Below are 13300 nucleotides of genomic sequence, written 5' to 3' on the forward strand. Positions count from 1 at the left end.
CCAGATTGCACGCATCGGTGGGGCCTACCTTAGATCGCCACTACATGATCCTAGCCTTAAAATTACTAGATCCCACTTCCAAAATGATCTTACCCTACATGATTATATTCTATTTCCACAGTGGAGCGCCCAAGATCAGAAGCTCTACCAAAACCCACCAAAAGTAGGGTCTACAGGATGGTATGAACGGCCAAGATTCGCAAACCGCTAGTTGAATACAACTAGAATGAAACTGCGATGTACCGAGATAGATGACTGCACGATGAATCAAACTCACCCCATCTTCAACTGTCATGAAAACTGCGTGTGGCGGCGACAATAAATTTCCCGGCATCCGAAAAGATGCAGATTATTGTATTTTTTTTTTCTCTCATCGACGCTGGATTTCAGAATATCTTCTATAAATAATAGGAAGAAAATGCCGCTTCTCTCGTATTTAAATAGAAGCCTGTAACGTTTCTCATATAGAGAGATTTCCATCTTATTTCCATGGTTTCTCTGTTTATGTGTTGAGATTTCAAGTCTCTTGGACCGAGGGAGAAAACCCATCTCTGTTTTTCTTCATTCTTTTTTCTTTTCTTTCTGTTTTTCATGTTTTATAGATTGAGATTCCAAGTCTATTTGACTGAGAATTGAAGACTCTTTCTGGGTTTTCTTGGGTTTTATTTGAGAGGAAACAGCCACTAAGTTTCGTGCTTTTCAAGCACTTGATTTAAAGAATCTGTCTGGGTTCTGTTTCAGAGAAACAGATCATCTTTCTGTGTTTTTCATGTTCTAGACTTTGAAGTTTCAAGTTACTTAAACCGAGACTTGAGAATCTTTTTCGTTTTTCAGTTTGATTTTGTTTGAGAGAGAGAACCCATTACTTTTCATCCTCTGACATTAAAAAATTGAGGCTCCTTGAATTGGAACTTGAAAGAGATTTACCGGGTTTTGGTGGGTTTTTGTGAGATTCAATGGATAATGCTGATCTTTATAGAGTCGGAAGTTTGCGTCGGAACGGCTCTTCATGGAGGAGCACCACTGCCCAAGACGTCTTCTCGCGATCTTCTCGCGATGAAGACGATGAAGAAGCACTGAAATGGGCTGCTCTTGAGAAGCTGCCGACCTACGATCGGATTAGGAAGGGGATACTGAGTGGAGTTGCTGGAGAGCTAAGGGAAGTTGATATTGAGGATCTTGGGTTCCAAGAGAGGAAGAATTTGTTGGAGAGACTGATTAGAGTTACAGAGGAGGATAATGAGAAGTTCCTGTTGAAGCTCAAAAACCGAATCGACCGGTAATCTCTTCTTCTCCTTCTTCCTATCAAACCTTCCATAGCCTTCTTGCCAATGGATCATTGATGGGTCTTTCTCAAATGTTTGGTCAGAGTCGGAATCGAGGTTCCCACAGTCGAAGTCCGATTCGAGCATTTGAATATCGAAGCAGAAGCCTATGTTGGTGGTAGAGCTTTACCTTCGGTGGTCAACTTCACCTTTAATATTATTGAGGTATAATTAGCATATCTGAATCCTTGAATCAGAAAAGAAAATCATAGATGTGGCCATTCGTAATCGGTTCTAATATTCAATTGTACTGATTTATCGATCTCTCATTTGTTTCAAAAGGGGTTCTTGAATACTCTTCATATTCTTCCCAGTAGGAAGAAACTGGTATCGATCCTTCATGATATTAGTGGAATCATCAAGCCTTGCAGGTGAGAGAAATGTCGAAATCATGAACTTGGTTTTGTAAAATTTGCAGTTTCCTTCTGTTTCTAGATTCTCTTCTTGGCGGGAGTTTGATTCATCTGTAAATTGTGCAGAATGACTTTGCTTTTAGGACCTCCAGGATCTGGGAAAACAACTCTGTTATTAGCTTTAGCAGGAAAGCTCGACTCAGAACTAAAGGTAGAGATATTGCGTTTCTTTGGATCTCTTTAAGTGTTATTACTGTATATTCAATATCTTTTTAGAAATATTTATGTCTGGGAATCAATATGCGAGGAACCCGCCGTGGCCCACCCTCAACTGAGGATCCCTAACCATTCAAGTCGGCACTATTTAAGTGTTGACCATTGGTTTTAATTTTCCACTTTCATCTGATGGCTTGGATCATATGGTGGGGGAAATATTCAGGAGGGGTCCATCAGATGATGAGACCCAGCAGATCAATGGCTTAAGAAACCAGAAAGAGAAGCTATTTCTGTTGATCTCTTCGTATAATGCTCTTTTCTAAAACATCAGGCATCTGGAAGAGTAACTTACAATGGCCATGGTATGGAGGAGTTCGTCCCTCGGAGAACTTCTGCTTATATCAGTCAGAATGATCTTCACATTGGAGAAATGACAGTGAGAGAAACCTTGGCTTTCTCTGCACGATGCCAAGGAGTCGGAACCAATTATGGTGAGTTAGTAGAAAATGGCTTCAGTCAATATTACTGAGTTTAGAGATTTCGCAGGTGTCCCAATCAGCACATATATATTTTTTGTTTCCCTTGATTTACAGAAATGCTGATGGAGCTGTCAAGAAGGGAGAAAGAAGCAAACATCAAGCCAGATCCTGATATTGATGTCTACATGAAGGTGAAAACCAATAACTTATGTCCACAACCATAGTTTTACATTCTTTATCTTTCCAATATATAGAAACAGACCCAGTTTTCCTTTGATAAAATGAAATTATGACTTGATAGAATTCTCAATTGTAATTTTATTGTTGAATAATGGATGAATCTGCCCATGGTCACCTGCATAAAGGGTCTTTTTTATTTAAATTGTTTGATCTGTCGCTTTGTGTGCTCATTTCATTTTCTTCATTCGTCTTATCAACTTCAAAAGGGCCTTTTGGATTCTTTCCAATTTGTGAATGAGCACAAGATTTGGCGTAACCGATGGGAAATCGTTTCCGCAGTTCGTTTAGGGTGTCATGGAAAAATGAGGACATCATCAGAGGGGCTGCTTTTTGTATGCTCCTTTTATCGCAAATCATGAGTGGTGACCTACCTGAAATGCAGCCAATTTGGATTTGCACAGCCAAAAAGAAGAAAGAAAGAAAAGAAACTGCCAGCATAAAAATGCTGGGACATCCAATGCAGCCTAATACAAGGTTGTTCAATGGTCGAGAGCATATGAACACCGTCTGATGGGCCGTGCTATGTTACTTTTGTGGAAGACTAATCTGAATTTGATAATCTGAGATTAATATTTCCTCATTTCTCATTCTTCTGTACTCTTGTAGGCTGCGTCATTGGAAGGGCAGAAGGAAAGTGTGGTCACAGACTATATTCTGAAGGTTTGTGCAGTGAAAGAAAGGGACAAAAAAAAAAAAAACACTTTCGTAAAACATTAGACACATGGAGGTTAAACTTACTTCCATCTATTTCATCTTCCTTTTTGAATTGCAGATCTTAGGACTTGAAGTCTGCGCTGATACCATGGTGGGGGATCAAATGCTGAGGGGCATCTCGGGAGGACAAAAGAAGCGTGTTACTACAGGTGATAAACTACCAAAAAGTACAACTTAAGCTGTGTTTGGATGCACAATTAAATTGGCTTGCAATAACTATTTCAATAAAGTGGAAATGGTGGCACTGCAACTACCTTTGTATTCATTTCGAGCTTTCGGCTCAAAAATAGTTATAGTACTTCAAGTTGAACTTGAATGAATTGCAATTTGAGAGGTACTTCCTGGACATAAATATAATAAGTGTGGTAATTGCCACTTTAATGCAGGGGCATTTTCACACCGGGCTCGAGTGGGGTCGCATATGGGATGTAAGGGCACACTCGGGGTGGGTGGGGTCCACGGGGGAGGTCTTGTGTTTGAGACTCCTCACCGGGGGTGATTAATGCGCATTTCACACCAGGCTCGAGTGGGGTAGCCTGTGGGATGCGGGGACACACTCGGGGTGGGCGGCCCATGTGAGGCGGTACCCATGTGATTTGGGGCCCACGAGGGGGGTTTGGTTCAGGTCCTAACTTATGAGATGTGGGGCCTGGGTTATGAGATAAAGGGATTAATTTGCTATGCTCTAACAGTTCGAGCTTTTAGAGCAAGTAGTTAATTGTCCTGCATCACACTTGGTCATAACCGCTTATTTTAACTAACCATTACAACTCAATTGAATAGTGTATCCAAATGCAGCCTTAGAAAATATTCTTTGAGATGGATCCTTAGTTCTTGTAATCTTTATGTATTTTAGGCTAATAGTTCTTAATTATGATTGATATAGGTGAGATGCTTGTGGGACCCGCGAAAACACTGTTCATGGATGAGATATCCACTGGTCTGGACAGCTCCACGACGTTCCAGATTGTCAATTCCCTCAGACAGTCCATTCACATTGTTGGCGGGAGTGCGCTGATTGCGCTGCTTCAGCCAGCACCAGAAACATACGACCTCTTCGATGACATAATTCTTCTCTCGGATGGGCAGATTGTATATCAGGGTCCTCGAGAACACGTGCTCGAGTTCTTCGAATCCATGGGGTTCAAATGCCCTGAGCGGAAAGGTGTTGCTGATTTCTTGCAGGAAGTAAGTTGAACAAATTCATTTTGGATACTCCATTAAATTAAATTTAATCAGATCAGATTCCTAAATAGAAAATGACCAAAGAGGGGCTAGCTCCACACTGTTCAAAATGATGCATTGGGCCCTAAATTGCAATTATTATTGTCTCAAATCCAACTTGCAGTGGACTGAATTGTTTCGTCAGAAATGGTATCACCCCAATTTGATCATTTCCTCCATAATAGTTACCTACTGAATTGAAGTCTTACAACAGTTACTTCCATCTTTCGTAAGAATAGTTCGATCCTAGAATAGAATGCTGAACACAACACTGAATTCTTTCTACATCACCAGGTAACTTCGATAAAAGATCAACAGCAATACTGGGCAAATAAAGATGAGCCTTACACATATGTTTCTGTCAAGGAATTTGCGGATGCATTCCAATCATTCCACGTCGGTCGTAAATTAGGAGATGAACTTAGCATCCCATTTGACAAGAGAAAGAGCCATCCCGCTGCTTTAACAACTTCAACATATGGCATTAGCAAGATGGGATTGGTTAAAGCATGTGTTGCAAGAGAATGGCTCCTGATGAAGCGAAACTCGTTCGTCTACATCTTCAAAATTATGCAAGTAAGTATTGTTGTGCATCCTAGTTCACCTTATGAATTTTGGACTAACAAGTTCTGTGCCTTACGTTCCATTCTCACTCTAATTTCAGCTTATAATTATCTCATTCATCGCAATGACGGTTTTCCTGCGTACCAAGATGCACCGTAATTCGTTGAATGATGGAAGTATTTTTATGGGTGCTCTATTTTTTGCACTTGTGACGCTAATGTTTAACGGGTTCTCAGAGCTCGCCATGACCATCGCAAAGCTTCCTGTTTTCTACAAGCAAAGAGACCTCCTCTTTTATCCTGCATGGGCATACTCGCTGCCTACATGGATCCTCAAGATTCCCATATCATTTGTGGAAGTTGCTGTCTGGGTTGCCATGACTTATTATGTCATTGGCTATGATCCAAACGTTGAAAGGTGAGACTGCATTTTGAAATTTCCAGCTTCCAATACCAGAAAAATAGGCTACAATCAAGTTGCAGCTGAGATATGGATAGAAATCAGGAATACAACAGCTTGATTAATGTGGATTCTTTTCCGTGCTGCTCCCACGACTGCCATTTTGTGCTGCATCCAAACACTCTTTTGTTTAAGGGAATGTGCTATTTCAACCGTCTTTTATTTTGACCCACAATAACAGCTACCATATATTGTTCTTGTTTCAGGATGTTTAGGCAGTATTTGCTCCTCCTATTGATTAGCCAGATGGCATCTGGACTATTCCGACTGATGGCTGGACTAGGGCGGAACATGATTGTTGCAAATACATTTGGGTCCTTTGCACTTCTTGCAATTATGACTCTTGGAGGATTCATTGTGTCACGAGGTATGATACACATACGAAAAGCATGATTTTCGACTTGATGCCCAGCTTTATTCAGATTCAATCTTCGAAAATATCTCATACTTCATAACATTTGAGTCCTTGTTTAGATGCCCAATTGAATCTATTTCAAATTTCCAATGAAATAAATTGAATTGATCAAAGTGATTCTATCCCTATTTGGAATTGCCGTTAATGGTTCTATTGTAATTATGAGCTGAAATGGTGACACCCCATGTTGGCCATTTCCTTTGTAGAGAGCGCAATGAACAGAAGTTCAGTTTGAATAAGATCTAAACACACCCTTAAAAACGTCTAGGAAGAATGTGGACTGACGATTGATGGATTTACTGACTGACTGAAACATGTTTTTGGTTGCAGAGGATGTAAAGAAATGGTGGATCTGGGGCTACTGGATTTCACCCTTGATGTATGCACAGAATGCAATTGCATCGAATGAATTTCTTGGGAGAAGTTGGAGACATGTAAGAATCTAGTATCAAGCTTGAGAAAAGAAAAAGATCTCCACTACTTTAATTCGGGAAATCATCTCAAAAGTCTTTTGTTTCTCGTACAGACCATTTCTAATTCTACAGAGACGTTGGGCATCCAAATCCTGAAGTCTCGTGCCATCTTTACCGAGCCAAACTGGTATTGGATCGGCGTGGGTGCATTAATTGGTCATGTAATCCTCTTAAACGTCTTCTTTACTGCAGCTCTTACTTATCTCAACCGTAAGTATTTATGTGCCTAGTTGGCAGTGACAATTTTCCACATTCAAACACCTTAGCAGCTTGAATTATGTAGTTCTAATGGTTGGTTTGAATGCCTACAGCATTTAAGACAGGTCAAACAGTTCTATCAGAAGAGGCTTTGATGGAGAAGCATGCCAACAGAACTGGAGAAGTTGAAGGTCTTGAGCTTTCATCTCGAGGAAAAGGCTCCACCTCACGTTCAAAATCTAAGGGTGATGCAGCTGGCTCTGCTCGGATGGAAGCCATGGATGAAGCTAATAAGAACAAGAAGAAGGGCATGGTTCTTCCATTTGCACCTCTTTCCCTCACCTTTGACAATGTCAGATACTCTGTAGACATGCCTCAGGTAACCTCAAGTTCCAACCAAACAATAAATGGCCTAGACTATCATGCACCACACACGGTGGGGCATACATCTACATTCATCCGGACCTCAAGAATCATGTACTGAATCATGGATGGAGAATATTTAAAAATCAAACTATTCGGACGATCCTAACCATGTGATATCAGATGTTGAATTTGGACAGCTGACCAATTTCTTTTTATCTGTCCATTTCATGTCCACCAATTGGATGGATGGTTGGAAATATCAGATCAGTGATTATGGCTGGTTTGGATGATGTATGATTTCATCAGATGTATGGTAGACAACTACAAGCTAAGAAACAGTGGAAACACACACATATCCTGTGATAGATTCAGTAATAAGAGCTCCATGCTTCCAGCACGATGATTAGTCATGAAAATCATAACCAATTGTCTGGGATTCTGCAACAGGAAATGAAAGGTGAAGGTGTTGAGGAAGATCGATTAGTACTTCTTAAGGGTGTAAGTGGAGCTTTCAGGCCCGGAGTTCTTACAGCGCTGATGGGTGTCAGCGGTGCTGGTAAGACCACCCTGATGGACGTCTTAGCTGGGAGGAAAACCGGTGGATATATAGAAGGAGACATCACCATATCTGGTTATCCCAAGAAGCAAGAGACATTTGCTCGCATAGCAGGATACTGTGAACAGAACGATATCCACTCTCCTCATGTCACTGTCTATGAGTCTCTCCTTTATTCTGCATGGCTTCGGTTACCCAATGAAGTTGACTCTGCCAAAAGAAAGGTTGGTGGCCTGAATGTTGGTCAAGGAATGCGAAGGCTGCTCATGAGAGCAGGATTTGATTCCTGCTCTCCTCACATGTGCCAATGTGACATTGCATGAGATCTGCAGAATCGATCTGGAGGGTCATCGTGTATGTTCCTTGACATTGGTAGGACATATGGACTGTAACAATGACTTGGCCTGTGGCCTACATCTGACTAGATAATAGGAATGGCCAGATTTTGTGGCATGGTGCATACACGGTAGGGCCCATCTGATGAATGGCTGGGATCTTGTGCACGGTTCATTTAATTTGATTCTTGGATGCTTTGTTCTGTTTGGGTCTCAACTGACCAGTAAGATTGATGATTGCAGATGTTCATTGAGGAAGTAATGGAACTTGTAGAGCTGACATCACTGAGGGAATCACTTGTCGGGTTACCTGGTGTGAGTGGGCTGTCAACCGAGCAGAGAAAGAGGCTGACCATTGCAGTTGAGCTCGTCGCCAACCCCTCTATAATATTCATGGATGAGCCTACTTCCGGATTGGATGCCCGAGCTGCGGCAATTGTAATGAGGACAGTGAGGAACACTGTGGACACTGGAAGAACTGTGGTGTGCACAATTCACCAGCCCAGCATTGACATATTCGAAGCGTTTGATGAGGTGATGGTGGACGGCTGAAAATGAAGACTTTGTTACTTTTTCTCATTCTTGTTTCTGTTAATGTACCATATCTTGATGTCTCTTACTAACTGGTTGCAGCTGTTCCTTATGAAACGAGGCGGAGAAGAAATATATGTTGGTCCATTGGGCCACCATTCTTCCCAGCTAATCAAGTACTTTGAGGTGAGGCTGAATGATGAAGCAGAAAATGCAAACAAGCTTCTTCTTCTTCTTCTTCTTCTTCTCCTTCTAGAGCCTTGATAAGGCTACTCATAACTCCACATGTGCGAATGTGGCACATATTTGCAAGATATGGGACATTCATCAGGTTGGTCCATCGCGTATGTTCCTTTCACTTAAAATCGAGTTAGTCGAGTCACGAGTTGGGCCACACGTGGCACGACTGATGACAAGACTGGTCTATTCTTTGGTCAACGTTACATGCACAGTGGGGCCTACCTGATGAATGGCTCAGATGCAGTACACACTTGCCATATTGGTATATGTGGTGAGAGAGACTCCTGCTATTGTAAGTAACCTTCAGATTCCCCTTTTTTTCTTCTCCCATGGTAAGGATACTGATGGAAATTGGTTTTGTTTTATGCAGTCGATCAATGGTGTAAGGAAGGTAAGAGATGGTTATAATCCTGCGACATGGATGTTGGAGGTGTCTTCCATGGCACAAGAAGATCTTCTGGGTGTCAACTTCACTGAGATATACAAAAGCTCAGATCTTTTCCAGTAGGCCATCCTATACATTCTCTAAAAGCCATGTCTGAATCAAGAGCTTTTGGTATCTCTAGTCCTCACAGGTTTATGGTGATTATTGCAGGAGAAACAAGGCCTTGATTAAAGACCTGAGTTCGCCTCCTCCGGGATCAAAAGATCTCTACTTCCCAACTCAGTATTCACAGCCCCTCATCACACAGTGCATGGCTTGCCTATGGAAGCAGCGGATGTCATACTGGCGCAATCCCCCATACACTGCCGTGCGGCTTCTCTTTACAACCTTCATTGCTTTGATGTTTGGGACGATATTTTGGAATCTTGGCTCCAAAACGTATGATATTAGTGTGGTCTATTTCATGCATTTTCATAAAGACATAGTTCGGTGTGGGTTTTGAAGCTAACTAGGCCGCATTTATATGGATGGTGAAATTTACAGGAGTAGGCGACAGGATCTATTCAATGCCATGGGTTCCATGTATGCGGCGGTTCTGTTCATTGGAATACAGAATGCATCATCCGTGCAGCCAGTCGTGGCTGTGGAACGGACAGTTTTCTACAGAGAGAGGGCTGCAGGAATGTATTCGGCTTTACCATATGCATTTGCACAGGTAAGCATGCTCAATAGTGCCACATAAACTTCTTTTTCTTCATCAATCAAATATCACATGCAGTTGAGAAACAGATCCATTGAGGTTTCGTTTATTATACTTTTCTCAACTGAAAGAAGAATCCTTTTCATGTTAAACCCATCAATGGTATGGGGAGGGCCAGCCTTTTAGTAACCTGAGGTGTTTATCTGGTGGGCCTAATCATGGGATGGGAGATGGCCTAGTAGCACTCATAGCATCTGACGATGGTTGCAAGCAAATGGTAGACATCCAACCAAATGGGTTGAGATGATCCGATGGGGGAGAACTGTGGGATATCTCACATCCATCATGAGCCCCACCAAAACGATTATGATCACTAAAATGCAGCCCATGCATTGCATATTCTCTATATCTGTTATAGGTGTTCTAATGTTCCTTGCCGGACTCTACCCTCTCTCTATGGCATGCCTCACCTTATCTCACTCCATTTTCAGGTTGCAATTGAAGTCCCATACATCTTTGTTCAAACTGTTGTATACGGAGTCATCGTCTATGCCATGATTGGGTTCGATTGGACAGTTGCCAAGTTCTTGTGGTATCTGTTTTTCATGTTCTTCACATTGCTCTACTTCACATTCTATGGGATGATGGCAGTTGGCATGACCCCAAATCACGACATTGCCGCAATAGTTTCATCTGCATTCTATGCAATATGGAATCTCTTTGCGGGCTTCCTAATCCCACGACCTGTAAGTTCTAAAATCCAATCCTCACCTTATACATTCGTTACATTTTCTTAATTGAAACTAATCCACTAAAGCTTTTTCCTGTTTTCATTACAGAGAATTCCGGTGTGGTGGAGATGGTATTATTGGGCATGTCCCATTGCTTGGACCTTGTACGGGTTGGTTGCTTCGCAGTTTGGCGACATAGATACTGTCATGTCGGACACTGGTGAGTCTGTGTCGGATTTTGTGAGGACCTATTTCGGATTCAAGCACGATTTCTTGGGAGCAGTTGCTGGTGGGGTAATCGGGTTCACTGTGCTCTTCGCGTTCATCTTTGCCTTGTCGATTAAGGTGTTGAACTTCCAAAGAAGATGAGAATGTCTTTTCACTAGGCAAGGTGTCTTTTCTCTTTGAAGAGATGATGGAGCTGCATTAGAATGTGTATATGTTGTTAAAATATATCGCACATGAAAGGGCAATATGGACATTATTTGGATTTTAATGAGATAAGGTGGTTATTGGCCTTAGAAAGATATGTATCGGTTACTTAATGGGTGAGAGAAAATAGGGGAGGTTATTTCTCCTATCTGCCTACTTTTATGGGGAGTAGGATAACTGTTTCATTTGCATGGAGGAATTGTCCTCTCTCTACCTATATATTTTCTTTTATCAGATTTTTCCATATGTTCTGAAAAATCAAAGAAAAAGGGTTAAGTGAGAGAAATAATTGCTACAAGTCTTCTTCAAGAAGGAGATTTTATTCTGGTATGTTTTTTTTATGAAACATTTATTTCCACATAAAGCATGACTATGTGATTTTGATGATAGTTGAAGATTCTTATTTCATTAAAATATGATATAACATGTGGTATCAGAGCTTTGGTTGAAATTATCATGATTTTTCTTATAATTTGTATGCAATATTCTGTGTTCTATGATGTTCGGAACACAAATTTATATTTCACTATTAATTGCTAAATTCGAATGTTCGCTGTCTTGTTATTTCACCGGATTTAATTGAATTCATGAAATCTCATATTAGCCGAATTTATTGGAATTTCACTATTTGTTTTGATTTATGATGGGATTTCACGTTATCAACTTGATTTCGTGTGGGTTGATTTTGGATTTGTTGCATGCATTATATGAAACCCATTGGCCAATTCAAAATCTGATTTTGTGGCCGAATAAAATTCTCTTTGTTGTTTTATTAAACTTACTATCTATTTTGAATGTGGATAGATTTTTTCCTTGGTTATTTATCAATCAATATTTATATTATGGTTAGCATGTTGTCACCAAAGTGATCTTGCTGAGAAAAGTTATAAATATTGAATTGAATTATGACTTTGCAAAATTATTATGGAATGATTATTTTGATTATTATGGTTTGACCCAAAGGTGCACCGACTTTCAAGTAGTTATTAAATTGATTAAGTTAATTGATAGAATGAAAGTGAGATTGGAATAGATGCTCAAAGGTGACAAATCAATCAAACTTTAAGGAGTTATCAATTATGCCTAGGTGAATGAAAATTACCATTGAATTTGAATATTAGTATATTGCATTAGTTAATCCAAAGATTGAACGCAATATTACTAATGAAAGTGATTTTCTCAAAGCATTAATGTTATGTTGATTTTATTGCAGTGTCAGTTCCTGTTTCACTTCATTCACTAGCTTCTTCTGTTCTAATCTTTAGTGGAATTAATTTCTCTGACTTGAAGGAAGAAATCCAATTTCACCTTGGTGTTTTGGATCTTGACTTAGCATTGCGAATTGACAAACCGGCTGCTATTACTAAAACAAGCAGTTCGGAGCAGCAAGCTTTATTTAAGTCATGGGAAAGATCGAATAGATTAAGCATCATGTTTATGCGAATGTGCATTGCGAACAATATTAAATCAACACTTTCTCAAATTGAAAATGCAAAGGAATATTTCAAGGCTGTGGACGATTGGTTTCGTTCAGCAGATAAGTCCCTTGGAGGGAAATTAATGGCTTACCACCATGAAATTTGATGGTAACCGTAGAATGAATGAGCATGTCCTTGAAATGACCAATCTAGCTGCCAGACTCAAATCTCTGGGTATAAATGTTGATGAAAGTTTCCTTGTTCAGTTCATTTTGAATTCCTTGCCTACTCAGTATGGGCCATTTCAGATTCACTATAATACTATTAAAGAAAAGTGGAATGTAAATGAATTGACGAGTATGTTAATTCAAGAAGAGGCAAGGCTTAGGCAACAAGGACAACATTCAGTTAATGTTATGAGTCATGGAGTTGGAAATAAAAGAAAGAAACCAAAGAAGAATATTGCTGGACCTTCTCATGTCAATGGGACCCACAAGAAGGAACATAATGGATCGAAATGTTATTTCTGTCATGACTATAGGCATATACAGAAAAATTGCCCGAAATGTAGAGCTTGGTTCGAGAAGAAAGGTAAGCTTTTGGCTTATGTATGTTTCGAATCAAATATGACACAAGTTCCTTCTAATACATGGTGGATTGACTCTGGTTCTACTATTTATGTTTCAAATTCGATGCAGGGATACCTTTCGATCCGGAACATAAAGGAAAATGAGTATTTTTTAGTCTTGAGAAATGGAACTCAAGTACCAGTTTTTGGCATTGGAACTTTACGTTTGTTTTTAGAGTCAGGCCATTGTTTGGACATATTTGATACTTTTTATGTTCCTACTATTTCTAAAAATTTAATTTCCATGTCAAGACTTGATTATGATGGTTATGCTTTATATTTTGAATATAAAGGTTTTCGTTTGTTAAGAAATGACTC

The 13300-nt window shown here is 40.1% G+C and overlaps 1 protein-coding gene across 1 annotated transcript; it reads left to right on the forward strand.

The window, feature by feature from the left end:
• The first annotated feature begins 709 nt into the window (after positions 1-709).
• LOC131223302 (ABC transporter G family member 39-like) lies at positions 710-10941 on the forward strand. The gene is made up of 23 exons (XM_058218658.1): positions 710-1279; positions 1370-1490; positions 1608-1696; positions 1805-1889; positions 2226-2385; positions 2488-2564; positions 3220-3273; positions 3386-3476; positions 4214-4515; positions 4846-5127; positions 5216-5532; positions 5781-5941; positions 6320-6423; positions 6516-6672; positions 6774-7039; positions 7474-7806; positions 8161-8451; positions 8551-8634; positions 9059-9192; positions 9284-9511; positions 9617-9788; positions 10265-10519; positions 10613-10941. The coding sequence occupies exons 1-23, from the start codon at positions 957-959 to the stop codon at positions 10871-10873; spliced, it is 4347 nt and encodes a 1448-aa protein (XP_058074641.1). The 5' UTR covers positions 710-956; the 3' UTR covers positions 10874-10941.
• Positions 10942-13300: the final 2359 nt, after the last annotated feature.

This window comes from Magnolia sinica, chromosome 13 (assembly GCF_029962835.1).
Source record: "Magnolia sinica isolate HGM2019 chromosome 13, MsV1, whole genome shotgun sequence".
In the NCBI taxonomy this organism is placed as follows: Eukaryota; Viridiplantae; Streptophyta; class Magnoliopsida; order Magnoliales; family Magnoliaceae; genus Magnolia; species Magnolia sinica.

Bases quoted from the DNA above. Each gene is read 5' to 3' on its own strand.
- LOC131223302 (XM_058218658.1), top strand. From the start codon at position 957: ATGGATAATGCTGATCTTTATAGAGTCGGAAGTTTGCGTCGGAACGGC. The intron at 1,280-1,369 runs GTAATCTCTTCT...ATGTTTGGTCAG, and splicing joins CTCAAAAACCGAATCGACCG to AGTCGGAATCGAGGTTCCCA. The intron at 6,424-6,515 runs GTAAGAATCTAG...TTTCTCGTACAG, and splicing joins TTGGGAGAAGTTGGAGACAT to ACCATTTCTAATTCTACAGA.